The following is a 22,311-nucleotide window of genomic DNA, read 5'->3' on the forward strand; positions in this document are numbered from 1 at the left end:
TGGAAGGAATGATGCTGAAGCTGAAACTCCAGTACTTTGGCCACCTCATGCGAAGAGTTGCCTCATTGGAAAAGACTCTGATGCTGGGAGGGACTGGGGGCAGGAGGAGAAGGGGACGACAGAGGATGAGATGGCTGGATGGCATCACTGACTAGATGGACCTGAGTCTCAGTGAACTCCGGGAGTTGGTGATGGACAGGGAGGCCTGGCGTGCTGCGATTCATGGGGTTGCAAAGAGTCGGACATGACTGAGCGACTGATTTGATCTGATCTGATCTGAATAATGAACGATGTTGAACATCTTTTTATGTGTTTGTTAATCATCTGTATGTCTTCTTTGGAGAAATGTCTGTTTAGGTCTTCTTTGACTTTTTGACTGGGTTGTTTGTTTTTCTGGTATTGAGTTGTATGAGCTGCCTGTATATTTTAGAAATTAATCCTTTGTCAGTTGTTTCACTTGCTGTTAGTTTCTCCCATTCTAAGGGTTGTCTTTTCACTTTGCTTATAGTTTCCTTTGCTATGCAAAAGCTTTTAAGTTTAATCAGGTCGCACTTGTTTACTTTTGTTTTTATTTTCATTACTCTAGGAGGTGGGTCATAGAGGATCTTACTTTGATTTAGGTCACTGAGTGTTCTGCCTATGTTTTCCTCTAAGAGTTTTATACTGAAACTATATAATTTTTAAAAGAAAACATCTCAGGAACTCACCCACCTTTCTTAGATCTAATGCCTTACTCAGTATTTGCGATTTTTTCCAGGTACACTCACCAAGCCTCCTCAAAGGGAACTCCACCAAGGTACCTGCAGAACTGTTTTGCTGTAATTTGTACAAGAGTGGGCAGAGTTTTCTGTTTGTTGCCAGGACGTTCTCAGGCACTTGTCCCACCGAGTCTCTCTTTCAGGTTTCACATCTTTTAAGAACAGGCCTAACTTTCAACAGTGAAGGTCAAAGCCCGCACGTAATACAGCGTTTGTTGTTGTTGTCCCACTCTTCACAACCCCATGGACTGTAGCCTGCCAGGTTCCTCTGTCCATGGGATTCCCCAGAAAAGAATACTGGAGCAACTTGCCATTTCCTTCTCCAAGGGATCTTCCTGACTTAGGGATCGAACCCATGTCTCCTGCCTTGGCAGGCAGGTTCTACACCACTAAGCCACCTGGGAACCCATACATCCCTTTAAGGGCAGATATTAAGATGTTACCCAAACAAACAAGCCTACTTATCAACTTGGTGAATTAAGCCAGACTGTCCTCTAGAGAGGCCTGTCCTCACCCTGCCTTACACTGCTTCCTTCCTCAATTGCTTTTTTCCCAAATTGTACTTTAATGTCATGCCATCAGCCTGTATGCAGTAAAGGACTAGGAAACAGTCCCCTACTGAGGTTGTCATTGTGGGGACTATAAACAAGGTGCATAGGATGTTGTGATTAAACAGCTGCCTTCAAGGAGGACTGGCGGAGGAATGTCCCTGTGCTTCTTCTATCAGGAATAGACGTGATTTCCCTGAGATGATTTTTTATCATCTTACAGACTCTGTAAATTTTTTTAATTGATCAGTTTCCATCTTTCTGAATCTCAAAGAAGTAACTTGATCATCACAGCTTTTATTTTACACGTACTTTTCTTACTTTTACAACTGGCCCCTAGTTCCTATCTTTATTTTCTCTGTCTCATTTTTCTTACTTATTCTAAAAATAACTTCTCTTGCTATATTGAATGCTTCTTTGTAAAGCACTCTGTATCTTTTTTAGAACAAAGTGAGTTCTCATTTAACATTCTGAAACTAATCACAGCACAGATTCATGAGGGACTCCACAGCTCCCATTATGAATGTGCCAGAATCTGCACCCAAATATGACGGCTCTCCTGACCCATAGTGGCTCCTGAACTGCAAGTCACCCCTGGTGACCGGCCCATACCTCCCAGCGCTGATCTGAGAATAACAGCAGACCATAAGCTAAAGAGCATCACTGTGAAACCCTGCCAATCTCAAAAGTCGTGCGTGTCCAGGGAACCATGTGAACCACTTAGGCAGCATCTCCAACCCGGGGCCAGGCACACGAACTTGAGTACAGGAACAGCTGTCTCCTGTAACTGCCACTTCTGCAGTCCCAACCGAGGATTTAGAGCACTAAGCCTCTAAGCCAAAGCCATGCCTCTCATCTCTCCAGTTCAGCAGCAGCTTATAAATTCATGTCAAGCACACATAAAAATAAGTAGTCTGTGAAATCTCAGTACAAGTTTTGTGTATGTCAGTAAACGACGCACACAGTGGCCTCACAGAGCCCAGCCCTGCCACGGGAGAAGCTCCTCCACAGTCCCTCACAGATTTGTTTTGCTGCCTGGTTTGTAGCAAGCCTGGTTTCTCTTTTACTGCCCCAAATAGTCACTGAGGCAAGATTCTTAATCTTATCCCAAATTTAGGGCAAACTATCCATTTCTCCCCACAGTGACTAATTAATTCCTAATCCCTGAAAAAGCAGAGGTTGGGACTTCCCTGAAGTCCAGTGGTTGGGATTCTGCACTTGCACTGCAGGGGGCACACGTTCCATCCCTGCTCAGCAAAGTTTCCTATAATGTGAGGTATGGCCCAAAATTAATAATAGTAGTAAGTACAGGTTCATGGGCCCATTCTTAGCAGAGCTTTTCTCCCTCCTTTACCTTTTCCTCCAGATACCTGTTTACAGATCCATTCCACCCTCTGCTTGTCCCCCTGTTCCCTCAAATACCGTAGGTTTTAAATTTTTGTAATTCTTTGTTTAGCTGATCTTGTTACATAAAACATACTATTTCCTTTATTTACTTTCACATCCTGGGATTTATAAAATTTCTTAAGAAACAAAAATCTAAGATTATATTTTACACAGCCTTTGAATAGAGTCTCTACTAGAATACAAATCACTGGGAATGAAGAGTGGAAATCCAAGATGATAATGACATCCACACTCTTACAATCCATAAGGAAATATCTGTATCTTGAGTAAAAACCGGAGTTTCTCAACCATGGCACTCCTGGTAATTCTTTGTCGTAGGGGTCTGCTGTCCTGCCATGCTGCGTAGGGCCACCCAGGACAGACGGGCCATGCTGGAGAGTTCTGACAAAATGTGGCCCACTGGAAAAGGGAATGGCAAACCACTTTGGTATTCTTGCCTTGAGAACCCCATAAACAGTATGAGAAGGCAAAAAGATATGACACTGGAAGATGAACTCCCCCAATGAGTAGATGCCAAATATATTACTGGAGAAGAGTGGAGAAGTAACTCCAGAAAGATTGAAGGGATGGAGCCAAAGCGAAAACACCACCCATATGTGTATGTGACGTGTGATGGAAATAAAGTCCGATGCTGTAAAGAACAACACTGCACAGGAACCTGGAATGTTAGGTCCATGAATCAAGGTAAATTGGAAGTGGTCAAACAGAAGATAGCAAGAATGAACATCAACATTTTAGGAATCAGTGAACTAAAATGGACCAGAATGGGTGAATTTAATTCAAATGACCATTATATATACTACTGTGGGCAAGAATCCCTTAGAAGAAATGCAGTAGCCCTCACAGTCAGTAAGAGTTAAAATGAAGAGCTTGGGTGCAATCTCAAAAATGACAGAATGTTCTCTGTTCGTTTCCAAGGCAAATCATTCAATATCACAGTAATCCAAGTCTATGCCCCAACTAATAATGCCAAAAGCTGAAGCTGACTGGTTCTATGAAGACCTACAAGACCTTCTAGAACTAACACCAAAAAACGATGCGCTCTTCATTATAGGGGATTAGAATGTAAAAGTAGGAAGTCAACAGACACTGGGAGTACCAGGCAAGTTTATCCTTTGACTATAAAATGAAGCAGGGCAAAGGCTAACAGAGTTTTGCCAAGAGAAAGCACTGGTCACACCCTCTTCCAACAACACAAGAGACTACTCTACACAAGGACATCACCAGATGGTCAATACCAAAATCAGACTGATTATATTCTTTACAACCAAAGATGGAGAAGCACTATACAGTCAGCAAAAACAAGACCGGGACTTGACTGTGGCTCTGATCATGAACTCCTTATTGCCAAATTCAGACTTAAATTGAAGAAAGGGGTTAAATCAAACCCCTTATAAATATAGAGTGGAAGTGACAAATAGATTCAAGGAATTAAAGCTGATAGACTGCCTGAAGAACTATGGACAAAGGTTCATGACTTTGTACAGGAGGCTGTGATCAAAACCATCCCCAAGAAAAAGAAATGCAAAAAGGTAAAATGGTTGTTTGACGAGGCCTTACAAATAGCTGAGAAAAGAAGAGAAGCAAAAGGCAAAGGAGAAAAGGAAAGATACACCCATCTGAATGCAGAGTTCCAAAGAATAGCAAGGATAGCAAGATAAGAAAGCCTCCCTCAAAAAAAAAAAAAAAAGAAAGCAAGCCTTCTTCAGTCATCAATGCAAAGAACAGAGGAAAACAATAGAATGGGAAAGACTACAGATCTCTTCAAGAAAATTAGATACCAATGGAACATTTCATGCAAAGACGGGCACAATAAAGGACAGAAACGATATGGAGCTACCAGAAGCAGAAGATATTAAGAAGAGGTGGCAGGAATACACAGAAAAACTATATAAAAATGATCTTAATGACCCAGATAACCATGATGGTGTGATCACTCACCTAGAGCCAGACATCCTGGAATGCGAAGTCAAGAGGGCCTTAGGAAGCATCACTACGAACAAAACTAGTAGAGATGATGGAATTCCAGTTGAGTTGTTTCAAATCCTAAAAGATGACGCTGTGAAAGTGCTGTACTTAGTACACCAGCAAATTTGGAAAACTCAGCAGTGGCCACAGGACTGGAAAAGGTCAGTTTTCATTCCAATCCCAAAGAAAGGCAATGCAAAGAATGCTCAAACTACCGCACAACTGCACTCATTTCACATGCTAGCAAAGTAATGCTCAAAATTCTCCAAGCTATGCTTCAACAGGACATGAACCAAGAACTTCCAGATTTTCAAGCTGGATTTAGAAAAGGCAAAGGAACTAACGATCAAATTGCCAACATCCGTTGGATCATCAAAAGAGCAAGAGAATTCCAGAAAAACATCTACTTCCGCTTCATTGACGATGCTAAAGTCTTTGACTGTGTAGATCACAACAAACTGTGGAAAATTAAAGAGATGGGAATACCAGACCACCTTACCTGCCTCCTGAGAAATCTGTATGCAGGTCAAGAAGCAACAGTTAGAACTGGACATGGAACAACAGACTGGTTCCAAATTGGGAAAGGAGTACATCAAGGCTGTATACTGTCACTGCTTATTCAACTTATGTGCAGAATACATCATGTAAAATGCCAGGCTGAATGAAGTACATGCTAGAATCAAGACTGCGGGAGAAATATCAATAACCTCAGATATGCAGATGACACCACCCTTATGACAGAGAGTGAAGAGGAATTGAAGAGCCTCTTGATGAAAGTGCAAGAGGAGAGTGAAAAAGTTGGCTTAAAACTCAACATTCAAAAAACAAAGATCATGCCATCCAGTCCCATAACTTCATGGCAAATAGATGGGGAAACAATGGAAACAGTGACAGACTTTTTCTTGGGCTCTAAAATCACTGCAGATAGTGACTGCAGCCATGAAGTTAAAAAACGCTTGCTCCTTGGAAGAAAAGCTATGACCAACCTAGACAGCATATTAAAAAGCAGAGACACTACTCTGCCGACAAAGATCAGATCAGATCAGTCACTCAGTCGTGTCCGACTCTTCGCGACCCCATGAATCGCAGCACACCAGGCCTCCTTGTCCATCACCAACTCCTGGAGTTCACTGAGACTCACGTCCATCGAGTCAGTGATGCCATCCAGCCATCTCATCCTCTGTCGTCCCCTTCTCCTCCTGCCCCCAATCCCTCCCAGCATCAGAGTCTTTTCCAATGAGTCAACTCTTTGCATGAAGTGGCCAAAGTACTGGAGTTTCAGCTTTAGCATCATTCCTTCCAAAGAAATCCCAGGACTGATCTCCTTCAGAATGGACTGGTTGGATCTCCTTGCAGTCCAAGCGACTGTGAAGAGTCTTCTCCAACACCACAGTTCAAAAGCATCAATTCTTCGGCACTCAGCCTTCTTCACAGTCCAACTCTCACATCCATACATGACCCCAGGAAAAACCATAGCCTTGCCTAGACAAAGATACATCTAGTCAAAACTATGATTTTCCCAGTAGTCACGTATGGATGTGAGAGGTGGACTATAAAGAAAGCTGATCGCAGAAGAATTGATGCTTTTGAACCATGGTGTTAGAGAAGACACTTGAGTCCCTTAGACAGCAAGGAGATCAAACCAGTCAATCCTCAAGGAAATCAATCCTGAATATTCATTGGAAGGGCTGATACTGAAGCTGAACCTCCAATACTCTGGCCACCTGATGTGAAGAACTGACTCACTGGAAAAGACCCTGATGCTGGGAAAGACTGAGTGCAGGAGGAGAAGGGGACGACAGAAGATGAGATGGTTGGATGGCATCACCGACTCAATGGACATGAGTTTGAGCAAGCTCCAGGGAGTGGGTGATGGACAGGAAAGCCTGGCGTGCTGCAGTCCCATGGGGTTGCAAAGAGTCGGACATGACTGAGTGACTGACTGAGCAACATCTGGCCCCTACATCCACTAGATAGCCACAGCAACCCCAGCTGTGAAAATCTAAAAATGTCTTCAGACATTGCCAAATATCCTCTTGCGGGGGGCACTATCACCTCCAATTAGGAACAATTGATCTAGACCTTTCTCGTGAGTTTAATACATTAGAATAATGTCTGCAGCACATTTGGCAATCAATGAATGGCTACTACATAACTGATCCAACAGTCTTCTCAACATTTCTAACTCAGTGTCTTGGCTTGGCAGCATCTCCAGTTCAGTATGACCCAAACCAAATTCCCTTGTATTCCTTAATCCAGGTATTGTATTTACTAAGTAATCCATGCCAGGAACTAAGAGATTACCCTGAACTCCTCTCTCATAACCCAGATATATACTCTGTCAACAGGTCCTATTATACCTTCTTCATGTCCTTTTAAACACCACAACCACTTGACACTGGCTTACTTCTAAAGCTCTCGTGTCACCTGGTCTACTGCTTCGATGACATTTTTCTCTCATTCCAGTCCAAAGTCCACAATGCTGCCAGAATATTTCTAAAACCTGTCACTGTCTCCTTCAAAAACCTTTCGAGGACACTCCTCTAAGTTGTCTGTCTATGCAGTGTTTCCCAAATTCCATTCAGATATCATCTCTGATTTTGTCACATTCCTACTGTATACAATAGTGTATCCTTCAAACGGTTTTCTTTCAACTTACTTTTTTAGTTAGCCATCTTTTAAAAGACAGCACATAGTCATAGTATGATTATTTGTTTTTCCCTAAAATATAAAAACATTTCAAGGGACTTCCCTGGTGGCCCAGTGGCTAGGACTTTGCACTCCCAATGCGGGGGACCCGGGTTCAATCACTGGTCAGGGAACTAGATCCCATATGCTACAACGAAGACACAGCAGAGCCAAATAAGTAAACAAATATTAAAAAAAAAAAAAAAAACTTTTGGAAGTGTTTATCCATCTAAAAGATAAAAATCCACGTGTATCAGCCTAGTCTTCCAAGATGTGGCCTCTGCCTGTCTTCGCTGCACCGCCTCCAGCCATACCAAACTACTTCGAGTTGTGTTCTTGGGGATTAAGCTATACCACTGTACACGGTATTTCTTCTGCTTCATGTTCTTTCCTTCCTGTTTTGTCTACCTGAAAAAACTCGGCTCATTCTCTCATTGCTCCTCCTTTTGTGAAACTATCTGTGCTTGAGAGTTAGATGCTGCTTCGTCTATGTTCTCTGATATGATGAACAGCTCTCTATTTTAGCACTACCACACGCTGCAATGATCACTTGTTTACCCTTCTACCTCCTTTACTATACTGAAAGCCCCTCAAAGACATTGAGAAGTACCAAATTCTCTCTCAAGAATCCACAGAGAATATTATTTGACACAAGGGGACATTTAAAGAAATGTTTGTTGTAAAGCAGTACATACAAGGTAGTGTTTAAGACTGTAGAGAATACCAAAATAAACAAGATAGGATCCTGGCCCTTCATAAAGCTGGTAATCTAATGGTGAAGACAGGTATACTTACCATCATACAAGAAAGAACCACATAAATGGTAGTAAAATGGAACAGAAAGTGCTATGGGGCAAAGGTCAGTATAGAAAAAGAATGGAATTTCTTTTTTCTGGCCTTGCCAAGTGTCTTGCAGGATCTCAAGTGTCTTGCAGGATCTTAGTTCTCCAACCAGGGACTGAACCCAGACCGTGGCAGTGAAAGCACTGAGCCAGGAAATTCGAGAATGGAAATTTTTAATAGCAAATAAATTCAGATATGTACTCTGCTGACTCACTAGGGCAAAAATCACGTAAACCTTATCAAGTCCTGGCTCTGATATCTGTTCTATCACAGTGGTAGAATGGACAGAACGGTGCTCTGAAAATTAAGTAGCTGTGTAAATTCTAACCATTACTAATCATTCTGACTGCGGAATCCAAGAGCCCTGCATGGAGAAAGTGACATGTGAGCTAGAGCTAAAAAGGGGCATGGAGGGGAACTCCCTGGCAGTCTAGCGGCTGGGACTCGGCTCTCTCATGCTGTGGACCTGGTTCAGCCTCCGGTGAGGGAACTAAGATGCCACAAGCCACGTGATGAGACCAAAACAATGAATATTTTTCAAAATAAAACAAAGGGGCATAAAGGGTGTTGTATAAAGGAAGCATAAGTGGTAGTTATGGATGTGAACCCTAGTGCCAGACTCCCTAGGTTTGCATCCCAGCTTCTCCACTTACTTATTACTAGCTATATGACTTGAAAAGTTACTTAATTTGTCTGTTGTTTGAGTTACCTGTCTGTAAAATGGGGCAAATGTTAATACCCAACTTACACAATATTAAATAATTTAACATCTCTGCCATGTAAGTATTAAGTAAGTAGGTGAAAGAAAGAGACTCAGCAGACGCAAAGATGCAGGGAAGTACGAGGCACATAGTCAGAAGAGAGTACTCCAATGTGCTCAGAATGGAAAGTAAAAGAAGGTGATGAAGTGGAAGACATACAGTATTTAGAAAAATATGCTACTTGCCACCCTAAAAAGGTTATTAACTATATCAGAAAGAGCTCTGCACAAAGAGGCTTTCAAACTTAATTCCTTATTAGTTGGACAGCCTCAGGCAGATCATGAACTCTACGAAGCTCAGTTTCTCGTCAGCGAAGTGAGGATACAGAACTAGGTAAACACTGATTCTCAGTTCTGAAATTCTAGAAAAGGGGCTGGGGAGTCATTAGCAGCGTGCACTGTCCCATAGGAAACCTACTGCCACATGTAGCTACTGAGCACCTAAAGTGTGGCTGATCCAAATTGGGATGTGTTACTAACATAAATGTAAAATGTACATCACATTTCATAGATTTAATACAAAAAAGACAAGATATTACACTAGTTATTTTATATTAATTACATGTTGAAATTGCATTAAATAAAATACTACTAAAAATGGATTTCACCTGTATGTTTTTACTTTTAAAAATGTAAATAAATTTGGCAAAACTAATACAATTATGTAAAGTTTAAAAATAAAAGTAAAAAAATAAAATAAAATAATAAAAATGTAAATATAATTTGACACTCACATTTATGAGCATTTTCTTTCTATTAGACAGCACTACTACAGACTATTTTCAGAAGATCTGAGAGAATGTGATTCTATGGCCAAAAAGACAAGACAAAATGCCAAGCATTATCAGAAAAGGTCTTGAAAACACTATTTTAGCCTTATACAAAGCCATGGTCTATCCCTAACTGCTGTACTGCGTTCAGTTTTCCTTGCAATACCTGAAAAGATAATATGCAAAACCAAATAACTCAGGTAAACAGAATGATCAATAAGACAGGCAATAAGGTGAGTGGCAAGACTAACAGGCTTCAGGCCTTGAAGGATCATGACTACCACATATGAGAATCTATTAAATTAGACAGAGGCCAACACAAGGAGGTGCAAAAGGTTCTCCATCAAATCTCAGAAAAAAGCAAGGGAGGATTCTCTGAGGCTTTATGGAGGCATTTCAAACAGAGGTACACCTTTGCAGAGCAGGTGGTCTTACATGAAAAACAGATGGCTCAGAGTAAACATAAAAGTGAGCTCCAAAAAAGATTGCATTAAATTATTAATCCATAGACACGGTTTCTATTTCTGCGTTGTAAGTCTGACGCAGACACTAGGATTCTCCCAACCCCAACTACAGAAATCGTCTTCAGATCTTCAGTAAAAAAAGAAAGAACTGAATGTCAACTGGGTGTGCCATTTCTTTACTTACATGGCACTTTTAAGAACTGTCAGAGAGATCAGACAATCTCCACTTTACAGATCCTTTCTCATGCCAAAATATTTAAGTGTAAGTATTCGGTAAGCCTGTCTGTTATCATTCCTTCTTCCACTTGGCCAGATATGAAATCTGTGTCTTCTATGATCCTCTCTGAAATCTTTATAGTGGGTGAGAATCACATGAACTCTTTTTTTAAGAAAGCTTACCCTGTGGTCCACACACTTTCACGTATCATCCTTATTTCTTAAAACAGTTATGTACTTTTGATCCAGGACTAGTGATCTGACCACTTCCAAGGTAGATACGGAGAGATCATGATTAGATCTAGAACATCCTATGCATTTATTATTTTATTTAGTATCTCCAACTTCCAGTCAATTCAAAACACAGGTAAATTTCTATTTTCCTACCAGAACAAAACTTTTCCATAATGATCATTAAGTGGCCCCAATGATTTCTTTTCTTCCTTTGATAGAATATTTTATTTTGGCTTTAAAGCTTCAGAAGAAATGCTCCTGGAATACTTTCTTGGCCCACCTAATTTTAGTTTGCACTTCATGCCAAGAGGGAGAAACAGAATTAAATTTCTTTAAATACACCAGAGATGCAGCACAAGAAAATTAATCTGATAAAAATATTTTCAAGACAAAGAAGAAAAGCCTCTACTTACATAGAAAAATTTAGAATTCTTTTTTTTTCTAGTATTGTGGGGAGGAATTTACTAGGAAACAGATACACGCTAAGTACAGTCCCATTGTGCTTCAAAGGGAAATGAAATGGTTTAACAAATACATTATTTTAGGCTGGGAAGGAAATCTGATGTTTATAAAACTAAGAGGTCTAAAGAAAATTCAGCTGACCTATCTTTCCTATCATTTCAATACCCAAGATCAAGATATGTTTCATAATAAGCAACACCTTACTCATTATAAACATAAAGGTTAAAACTGCTAAAGAACAGAAAACGCCACTTCATCTCACGGACATGCAAAAGTCAACTTCACCAATGGAATCAACAATGCTACTAAAAGACAACTGGTTAGTTTTCTAACGAACTGGGTTGCAATGTTTTGCTTTGTTTTTCCTTTTTTTTTTTCTTCTTAGGAAAATTCCTGTTTCCTAAAAAGTCATACAGCGGAAAGAAGCTTCAAAACTACTGTCATAAGAGCATGAAAGTTAGGGACTTCCCTAGTAATCCAGTGGCACCCAATGCAGGAGGCCTGGGTTCAATCCCTGGTCAAGGAACTAGATCCACATGCCACAACTAGCAGTTTGTATGCCACGACTAAAGACCCCACATGCTGCAACTAAGACATGGCACAGCCAAACAAATAAATAAAACTAACTTTTAAAAAAAGAGCATAAAAGTTAATTTTTATTATTACTGGCTTTGTCCCTGTTTTAATTAAATTATCCTGCTAAAAAGGGGGGAAATGGACAAGAATGACATCCCTATCAAATAGCACATATAATTAACATCTAAGTACAAATAAGTTATATTCACAACAGCTCCTGTGGCCTCAAGCATTTTGCATACTGTTAACAGACGTTCAACTCTGCTGTACCAAAAGATGAAAAAAAAAAGTAGTATCTTCCTTAAGAGAAGAAAACTCACAAAGATAAACTGCTTTAAACTCACAGCTTAAAGAATAAAATGAACTCAAAACTATCAACAGTTTATCCACTTAGCACACAACAAATCAACTTAAATGAACAAAAAAACAGGCACTAGCAGGAACGGCTAAAAACTGCTAGTCGCTTAAGAAGTGGTTTTAACAAACGCAAAGAAACACTTGTCAAAAAGAGCAGTAGCCCAAAGACTTACATTCCTTTATTCTTATACTCATTCCTTTACTCAAACAGAGGTTTACTGTTACTTGGACTCAGCAGTACAAGGAACAACTCTCCTCCCTTGGAAAACTCAGAAAATGCAATCTTGAGCTAAGAAGAGATTTCGGGGGAGGGTGGACTTGACAGAAAAGTATTTGTATTTATTCACAGCCCCCTACTTTATCCACTTAAACTATAGCCCAACGATGTACTCGAAAACGGGTTCATATTGGAATTATCAGGAGAAAACCAACACTCTCAGAAAGTAACTGGGAGAAGCTCCCGGGAAAGAGAGACGACTTGACGTTCTCGCATCACCACCAGACCGTCCGGTCCCCCACCTGCCCCTTCCCATACCCATTCCTCAGGTCCCTGAACACACTGGGGCTGCGTTCCGGGAGCCGGCGACATCTCCTGTCAGACGCCGGCCACCCCGCGCTCCCGTCACCGCCCCCGGAGTGGATGACCCCGGGGCGCGAGAGCCGAAATCGGGGTAAAAGAAGAGGTGCCTTGCAAGCAAAGCCGTGAGGGCTGAGGGGGAAACCCGGGGGCAGAGGCCGCGACATCCCTCGGGATCCCCGCCGAGAGGACCGGGACAGCATTCGGGAGGTCTCGGGCTCCCCCCGCCCCCCGCGTGACACCAAGTCGGACCCGGTCTCCTCACATCGCGTTAGGCCCTCCACCCTAATGGGACGAGATGCCGCCGGGGGGTCCCGCGGAGAGAGGAAGGGCGGGCCGGCGGCCGCCCCACTGCCGGAAGGGGCGAGCCCCGAAAGCAGCGCTCCCGCCTCGGCCGGGCTTACCTTCAAGTCGTTCTCCGGTAGGTATTTGCATAGCCGCGCTATCTCCACGTACTTGTCCAAGTCCAGGGGCGCCATTTTAGAAGTAAGAAGCCCCGAGGCGGCGGCGGTATCCGCGGCGGTACTAGCGGCGGCAGCGGCGGAGGCCGAAGCCGGAACCCTCCCTACGTCACGTCCGGCCCGTGAGAGGCGTCTGCGCAGCGGCGTCAAGCTTGACCCGATTTTCCCCACTGCCTCGACACGCCCCACGCCCTCTCCCGCTGAACCCAGGCTGCAGGCCCCCCCAGAGGCCCCCTGGGTCCGGGGTTCGGAACCCGCTGAGACCCGTAGTTATCTGCCGCAGGGAGTGCTGGGATTTGTAGTTTTCTGTAGTGGCTAGCTGGTCCTCTTTTCCTTTCCTTCTCTTCGTCTTGACTTTCACCTCTTCGGGGACCCAGGGGGGCTTTAACGATGCAAAACGGCGAAGCAGGTGACGTTAGCCATTCCCTGGTTCCTCATTCCTACGCTTTTAAGCATTCTCTTCGCCAGAATATCTTCAATTAAAAATCGGGTAAGCCTGGCCACTCCATAGGGTCACTGAGTTATACACGACTGAAGTGACTTAGCAGGCACACACCTATGATATAAATGAAACATGTAAGATTCCTGCCCTATGGGTAATACATTCTAATAACAAAAATAAATGAGCAAGAATTAATTGCAAAGTATAATTCATAGTAAAAAGGGGGAAAATGGGGTGCCACGAGTAAGAAAAATGGAATAGAAGAGGCCTACGTTATGTTGGCAACATATGGACATCAGGTGTGCAGACTCTAGCACCAAATGGCTAGAGTTCAAACCCAGGTTCTAATACTCCCTGTGTGACTTTGGCAAAGTTATCTATCCTTTCTGTGCTCCAGTTTTCTCAGGTCCAATGTGGAGATAATAACAGTGCTTGCTTCATAGGGAGCGAATAAGAATACTTACCTTCTCCCTCAATATGTGGAGGAAAAAAGAATACTTATCTTCTAGGCTTGTACTGAAGTTTAATAGAGTTGGTATATAGAAAGGGTTTAAAACAATGTTGTGTACAGTGAGTGCAAGGTGTTAGCTCTGAATATTGGCTGAGCAGAAAAGGTCTTTCTAAAGAGGTACCATATAAGACTTTAAGCAGGAGACTTCCTTGGTGGTCCAGTGGCTAAGACTGTGCTCCTAATGCAGGGGCCCTGGTTCCATCCCTGGTTAGAGAACCAGATTCCACACACCACAACCTAAGATTCATATGCCGCAACTAAAGCTCTTGCATGCCATGACGAAGATAGAAGATCCTGCATGCTGCAACTAAGACCTGGTACAGCCAAATAAATAAACATTTTAAAAAAAGATGACCATGACTTTGGGTGGGGAGTATAGAGATAATAGGCTCAGAATTTTTTGAAGAAAAAAAAAAATCCCAAAAGAGGAAAAGATGTTATTGGTGTTTGACTTTTCTTTTTTTTTTACAGTCCTCTTTGAAAAAACTGACATTTCACTTTTTATCTTTGAACCTCAGTAGCTGGGAATTAATCCTATTCAAGATTTCTCCTCAGGGACTTCCCTGGTGGTCCAGTGGCTAAGACGTCACACTCCCAGGGCAGGGGACCCAGGTTCAATCTCTGGTCCTCTGGTCGAAGAACTAGTTCCCGCATACTGCAACTAAGACTCTGCACAGGCAAATAAATAAATATTTTTTTAAAATTAAAAAAAAGGTTTCTTCTCAGAATTGGAAAGGGAGAAAAACAGGGAGATGGATATGAACATTCTTTAAAACAATAAAATGCTTGAAAGGAAGGTGCCATGAGCCTCATTGCTTCCCTTGTTGATAAGTCAGTGAACGGGTAGGTAATGAAGGCAGATGGTATCCCCTTCCAGTGAAAATAAGAGGCAGTCCTCACATTACCAAATTGTCTGGCAGTTAGAAGCTCCCTCCTGGCAGACTCACCTCATTCAGAAAAACTCACTCTTGACAGTCTCAGTGTTGGATGAGTTCTTAGAAGAGTTGACGGGCACACTGAGTGGTTTGCGACAGAGTGTACAGAGCTTGCTGACTGGAATATGTTCTTAGTCTTCCTTGCACAAAACAGGAGATCTGGGCTCCTGGTTCTGCCATTTCAGTGGGTTAGTCATTTTAACTTCTCTGGGCCTCAACTTCCAGTTTACAAATAGATCTCAAAAGTTCTCTCCAAAAAAAAAAAAAAGTTATTTCCAACCTTTCTGAAATGTAATTTCTAGTCTGAAAGCACAGGTCCCACAATGAAAACTGGTTGTATCAGGGTGGGAGGGAGGCTCAAGAGAAAGGGGATATATGCATACATATATTAATAGCTGATTCACTTTGTTGTACAGCAAAAACTAACAGAACATTGTAAAGCAGTTATACTCCAATAATAAAAAGAAAACTGGTTGCTATTTTGCCCACAAACCTCTTCCAATTTTTCTTGTTTATGTGCAACTCCAGCATGGCACCTTGAAACAGATTTATCTCAAAGACACAAGGAACACCAGAGCAATTTGCAGCTATGAGCAGAAATCTCCATCTACATGCACATGGACATATGGCAGGGCCAACCTGGCCTTTAGTTTTGTTTCCTGAAGGAGAGAAGGAAACTCCTCTTTGGCAGTCATGGAAATTCCTCCATTAATAAGGGAACTCACAAAGACTCCAGGTGTTTGGAATAGATACATGAGCTGTAGAGAGAGCTGCAGACTGCAAATTCCATTTTGTCAATAAATTTTTGCTGGAAGGACTTCCCTAGCAATACACTGGTTAAGAGTCCACGCTTCCACTACAGGCGGCATCGGTTCAGTCCCTCAGGGAACTAAGCTCCCACATGCCACAAAGTGTGGCCAGTAAATAAATATGTCTGTTACAGATTCTAGTAGCAAAAAGATTTACCAAGCTGGTCTTTCACCTGTACTATTAACTCTCAACTACTCCCTCTTTGAGGTAGATAATTTACTATTTCCATTTTAGACATGAAGAACCTAGAGCTCAGAGAGGATAATGAACTTGCCAGATGCCAAGTTCAGATGGTTAGCACTGGAGCCTGGATGTGACCCCAAGTACGTCTGTCCGCTTCCCACTCTGCTAGCATAGTTTGAAGCTCTGTACCACAGGAGCTTCTGTGGTTTCCTTCCTTAGCTGTTTTCTTCCAGTTCCCAGGATATAACTCAATCTTCCTGATTGTGGGTTTCTCAGGAACATAGACACAGTTGAACCAGCTCTCCAGTTTCTGGAAAACCACCGGCAACCTGTGGTTATGAAAGAGACCAACAATAATGCAGATGAACACTTCTAACTCAGGACTGGTGTCTAGAGTTCATTTACAGCTAGGAATAGCATTACATTTTACAGACACTTTCGAATTGTGGTGCTGGAGAAGACTCTTGAGAGTCCCTTGAATGCAAGGAGATCAAACCAGTCATTTCTAAAGGAATCAACCCTGAATATTCATTGGAAGGACTGATGCTGAAGCTCCAATATTTTGGCCATCTGATGCAAAGTGCCAACTCATTGGAAAAGACCCTGATACTGAGAAAGATTACGGACAGGAGAAGAAGGGGGCAGCAGAGGATGAGATGGTTGGATGGCATCGTGGACTCAATGGACATGAGTTTGAACAAACTCTGGGAGATGGTGCAGGACAGGGAGGCCTGGCATACTGCAGTTACAGGGAGGCAGAGTCAGACACGACTCAGCGGCTAAACACTGAACAAGCTCTGTGTCAGTCACTGGGCACTAAGCACTTTATATACATTAGCTCGTGTATTCCTCACCATAGCCTTGTGACAGAAATCTTATTAGCTCCATTTTACAGACCGGTGACAATGGGGCCAAAGAAGAGTAACTTCCATGAGAATAGATACTCTTCTTGATGAACTTTTTGTTCCTTGCACTTTTTATGAATGTACCTAGTTATTGGTTTTTCTGTTTCATCTCCCTCCCTCCTTCCTTCCGTCTCTCTCTAGTTAAGACTGTAAACTCCAAGAGGCCAGGGGGCAAGTTTGCCTGGTTCAGCATTGTTGTTGTTCGGATGCTCATTTGCAACCCCATGGACTGCAGCAAGCCAGGCTTATCTGTCCATCACCAACTCACCAACATGCTCAAACTCATGTCCATTGAGTCAATGATGCCATCCAACCATCTCATCCTCTGTCCTCCCCTTCTCCTCCTGCCCTCAATCTTTCCCAGAATCAGGGTCTTTTCCAATGAGTAGGGTCTTTTCCAATGAGTTGGTTCTTCGCATCAGGTGTCCCAAGTATTCCAGCTTCAACTTCAGCATCGGTCCTTCCAATGAATAAATATTCAGGGTTGATTTCCTTTAGGATTGACTGGTTTGATCTCCTTGCAGGTTCAGCATAGTGCCTGCCAGAGTTACAAATGCTAATTGTGGAATGAGTCAGCTTTTTAAAGCGCCAAAGCTTGAATTGGCCTAAAGATCGCGCAGAGAAATTTACACCCGGGAAAGCACCCTCAACTCTCCCTTTCAGAAACCATTTCTAACAACCGCTGGAAATGAAAATATCCTAGCTCCTTTAAGATAGCCCATGGGGATTTGGGTCACCTAAACAGATGCCCAACCCCTGGCGTTTCGCTTGGAAATCGTTTCCAAGTAGCCCTGCCTTATTTACTCCGCCGGGGAGGTAGGGCCCGCAGGAAGACCTGGCCAGTTCAGCTCTGGAGAAATACACAAACAGGTCTTCACCTGGGACACCAGGACCCCTTACGCTCCCTTCCAAGGGCGCGCCCCGAGGACCCAGTCCTCCAGGCTGGGAGCGGTTGGCCGCCGCGCTCTTCCGGGGTCTGGAGGAGGAGCGAAGGTCTAAGACCCGCCCCCACTGGGGCGGAGCCACGGCCCAGGACTGGCCTAAACCGTCGCAGGTAATGCAGTCTGGAGCTGAGTCGGGGTGCTCCGGGACCCCGGTTGGAGGCGATCCCGGGCGGGGGCGGCTGCATCTTTTAGGGGAATGGAGCTAGGCCGGGTAGAAAACGCCGGGTAGACCTCCTCAGGCTCCGGCCCAGCCACACTGACGGACAGGAACCAGCCGGTTCTCTCCTGACCCTGTCTCCTATCGCTTATCGCTGCCACGCGGGGATGGGACTGGGGGATGGGACTGGCAGGGGCTGCTGCGGGAGGTCCCGGGCCAGGTGAAGTTTACGCCACTGAGCTTTGGGCTTTGGGAACAGCAGTTAGTGGCTTAGGCTGAAGGTTGGATTTATCCATTCACGTCCCGGAAATGTTATCTATTTTCTTTCATCATTCACTCATCCCTCACTTCTGCTCTATACCGGGCACTAGTTGGTTCTCTGAATGCATCGGAGAGGCCCAGCTCCCTTGGAATTTAGTCTAGAATCTAGTCTAGAGACTTTTAAATAGATAATTACATTAAGGGTGATCCTGCAATTACGATAGCTTAATGGATACCTTCGGATGGAGAATAACTTGAGAATGTAAGAGGAAAGGAACAAATAAAGGAAGGTTTCACTAAGGATGGGACAGTTGAACTGGACTTTGGAGGTTAACTAGGACTTTGCTAGTTGACCAGAAGGGAAGGGACATTTCAGGTAAGGGAAGCAGCCTAAGATGCAAGTTATGAAAGACATTTCAAAGGAACAAATATAGTAAGAACAGCTCAATATAGCAAGAAATTTAGAGTTGAGCTCCTGAAAAGGTTGAGACCAGAAGGCTTTGAATGTCATTCTGGGGCCAAGAGTTATCCTAGAGTTTGGTATTTCTCAGCTTTTTAAAGTGTTTTATATTTTGATAAATATAAATACCTTATGACCTCCAAAATTATTTTGATATATGCCATTTACCCATGAAAACCATAGACACAGAAAACTTCAAGCAAAAAAAATTCTCTAATTGGATTAAGAAAATTGTGTTATTGTTGCCTTCCAAATGTAAGTTTTTATCAAAAGGTTGGTAGTGCTTCAGTTCTGGCCCTAGAAATGGGTATATCAACAGGAAATTTTTTAAAATGGGAAGTAATCTCTGTGTGTTAGGTAGAAGATAATCGTCAATGTCTAAAGAGTGCCTTTCTGTCTTATGCATAGGACATCATGAAGCAGCTGCCAGTCTTGGAGCCTGGAGACAAGCCCAGGAAAGAAACATGGTCTGTAAGGAAGGATTCAGACAGAGAAACACATGAGTTTTTGTTTCATTTATAAGTAGTTTACTAACATATTTGATCATCTATGAAAAACAGTAGAGATGAAACTGTCTGCAGTTTCTGGTAATTAGACTCAAACTGTCTGAGAAGGTCTTCGGAGGAAAGGTAGTGGGGCAATAATTATCACAGAGCAGATGTTGATTTTATTAGAATCCATTTACCAAGACGAGTAAGACACTGGCCATCTGGCATCCTCAGCTCCAGCACTGTGTCTTCCCCCTAGCTGTGACTCATTTTTTAAGGTTTTCAGGGAATTAGATTAAACTGGCTTCACTGTTTCTTGAGTGCTTGTTCAACTCACCCTTCATTCAACAACTAACACTGGCCTGACGGGCAGTTACGGTGTAGATGCTGAAGGTACAAAGGTGAATGAATAGTCTCAGTGTGGGGGCGGCTGCAGACTAACGTGGTGATGGTGATGAAAAGCGATCAGTGCTGAAGCAGGGCTCATAGAGGGCTGTAGAGAGGAGGCAGTGCTTCTGCAGGACCTTGGAGGAGAGCCTTTGATCTGCCTTCTCTGTGTTCACTTTTGCCCTCTACCCATCAAAAATCTGATCGTGGTATTCTCTGGATTAAAAGCCTTTTGTTCCTCTGTGTTGGTCTTAGGATAGAAACCAGAGTCCATAAAATGACCCGCTGGGCCCTGCATAATCTGTCCCTACCTACTTTTCCAACTTTACGACCCCCTGCTCACCCTTTGTTCTCTTTCTCTTCCTTTAACGTGGTTTGCACTCTCCCACTGAGGAACTGAACAGGCTGGTCCTTCTACCTGGATCACCCTTTCCCCCCATCTTTTGTCCCTTTCTTTACCCAGCTATTAATAACTTCTACTCATACTTCAGATCTCAGTTAAAATGGGGCTCCTTTAGGAAGTCTTCTGTGACCACTCTTGTCCCCACCCAACTCTCCTTACAGAGGAGGGACCCCCTGTGATATGTTCTCATACTGTATATCCAGTTATCCTTTATAGCACAGTTGAAATGAAGTGGTTATTTGTGAAATTACCTGTTTAGTGTTTTTCTTCCCAACTAGTCTGGCAGGGCTATGAAGCAGGGACTTCTTTTGTCTTATTCACCATGTAGCTGGAGGGCTGTGTGCCCTTGAATAAGTTATTTAACCTTTCTAAGCCTCAGGTCCGTAGCTGTAAAACTCTGATGATAACGGTACTGTCCTCAAAGGGGTTTTGTACAAGTTGAGTGAAACCAGGGTTGTAGCAAAGTTAGCGGTAGGCATGGTACATGGTTAGCAGTCATTCGGGCAGTAATGTGATACGTGAATCTGGACATCAAAAGAGAGATCTGGAAAAGAAACAGACTTTGAAATCACTGATGAACATGTAGATAGGTGGTAATTGAAGCCATCAGTACATATAGAATTGATCAGATAAGCAAACCTAGACTAAGACAAAGAATCCATGGGGGTTTGGAAGAAAGCTGGAGGGAAAGGAGTCAGAGAAGGAAACAGAAAGTGCAGCCAGACAGATGGATAGAGAACCAAAAGGAAAGAGTGGGGAAGCCAGGCCAGGAGAAAGGTGCGAGAAGGAGGGAAGAGCCAAGAGTCCCAAATGCCAGAAAAACAGCTACAGAATTTTCTTTTCCAACCAGAAAGGTTGAAGTGTCTGCATTCAGAATAACTTTACAGAATGGAATGAATGGATCCTGTATTTGATTTTTCAAAGAGCTAGCTTTGGCTTCCATCAGGTCAAGCTTTATGAGTAATCTGGAAAAGCTCTTAAAATTCAATGAAGGATGGAGAATATTACTTGGCAGAGGGAAGCATTACTGGCTAGTGGTGGGAGCTTTGGTGCTGTTGGTTCTCACGTGATTATACATAAAGCTCCGGCTATCATTTACTAAGTCGTTCCCTGCTGTGTAACAAGAGTGCATCTCATTCTTCACAGGTATAATTATTGCTGTCTTCATTTTACAAATGAGGAAACTAAAGTGACTTCTAAAGGGGCATACCTGGAGAAAGCATGAGAACTAGGACTTGAACTAGGTCTGTCTGAATGGGCAAGCCGTGCTCATAAGTACCATCTTGTGCCAGGACATACCATTGAACATTTCTGTGTATCAGTTTCTGCCTCTACCACATGGGGACAATAACTAGTCCAGGGCATCCTCAGGAGGTTAATGTGAGATGAAAGTAGGGACAGAAGTAAAAAATCAAAGGTTATGTGCAAAGGGACGGTACTGTTGTTAATCAGAAAAATGCTGCTTTGCTAGGTATTATTTTAAAAGTCTGTGTGTATAAGACCCTTCTCTCTGGTGACTGTTCCATGAGGAGTGCAAAGAACACACTGCTGCATTTATTCTCTGCTCAGGCCTCCTGAATATATCCTCCCTTTGGCAGGTACACCCTGACCCTGGTTGGAGACAGCCCCTGTGCACGGGTTGGTCACAGCTGCTCATATTTACCCCCTGTTGGTGATGCCGAGAGAGGGAAGGTCTTCATTGTTGGGGGAGCAGATCCAAACAGAAGCTTCTCAGATGTGCACACCATAGATCTGGGTAAGACCAGCAGTGGAGGGGACTTCCCTGGCGGTCCAGTGGTTGGGACTCCAAGTTTCCGCTGTAGGGAACATGTATTTGATCCCTGGTGGGGGAACAAGGATACCTTGCCATGTGGCATGGTTAAAAAAAAAAAAGACCAGAAGCTACAGAGCAAGTGCCCTTTGGCTAGAGAGCAGGGCTTTGTGCTGCTGGCCATGATCATTCCTAAGATTATTAGTTCAAACATGTACCTTACCATATATAAAATAAGTAACCAGTGGGAAATTGCTGTGTGTGAGCTCCTGGAGCTTACTCAAACTCATGTCTATCAAGTTGGTGATGCCATCCAACCATCTCATTCTCTGTCATCCCCTTCTCCTCCTATCTTCAATCTTTCCCAGCATCAGGGTCTTTTCAAATGAGTCAGTTCTTTGCATCAGGTAGCCAAAGTAGTTGAGCTTCAGCTTCAGCATCAGTCCTTCCAATGAGTATTCAGGACTGATTTCCTTTAGGATTGACTGGTTTGATCTCCTTGAAGTTCAAGGGACTCTCAAGAGTCTTCTCTAACACCACAATTCAAAAGCATCAATTCTTCAGC

At 43.1% G+C, this 22,311-nt stretch overlaps 2 protein-coding genes across 3 annotated transcripts in view; one reads left to right on the forward strand and one right to left on the reverse strand.

The window, feature by feature from the left end:
- Positions 1 to 13,237, reverse strand: part of PPP6C (protein phosphatase 6, catalytic subunit) — a 45,437-nt gene extending 32,200 nt beyond the window's left edge. Inside the window, exon 1 of the mRNA XM_010844056.1 lies at positions 13,033 to 13,237. Within this exon, the coding sequence (XP_010842358.1) occupies positions 13,033 to 13,107 (75 nt within the window). The 5' untranslated portion in view covers positions 13,108 to 13,237. The remainder of the gene's footprint in view (positions 1 to 13,032) is intronic.
- A 4,246-nt stretch (positions 13,238 to 17,483) lies between these two features.
- The window catches only part of RABEPK (Rab9 effector protein with kelch motifs), a 23,863-nt gene continuing 19,035 nt past the window's right edge, over positions 17,484 to 22,311 (forward strand). For both annotated transcript variants that reach the window (XM_010844057.1, XM_010844058.1), the window contains exons 1-3: positions 17,484 to 17,929; positions 19,106 to 19,164; positions 21,574 to 21,731. In XM_010844057.1, coding sequence (XP_010842359.1) covers positions 19,112 to 19,164; positions 21,574 to 21,731 — 211 coding nt within the window. In that variant the 5' untranslated portion in view covers positions 17,484 to 17,929; positions 19,106 to 19,111. The remainder of the gene's footprint in view (positions 17,930 to 19,105; positions 19,165 to 21,573; positions 21,732 to 22,311) is intronic.

Source organism: Bison bison, unplaced genomic scaffold (genome assembly GCF_000754665.1).
Source record: "Bison bison bison isolate TAMUID 2011002044 unplaced genomic scaffold, Bison_UMD1.0 scf7180017864193, whole genome shotgun sequence".
Classification (NCBI taxonomy): domain Eukaryota; kingdom Metazoa; phylum Chordata; class Mammalia; order Artiodactyla; family Bovidae; genus Bison; species Bison bison.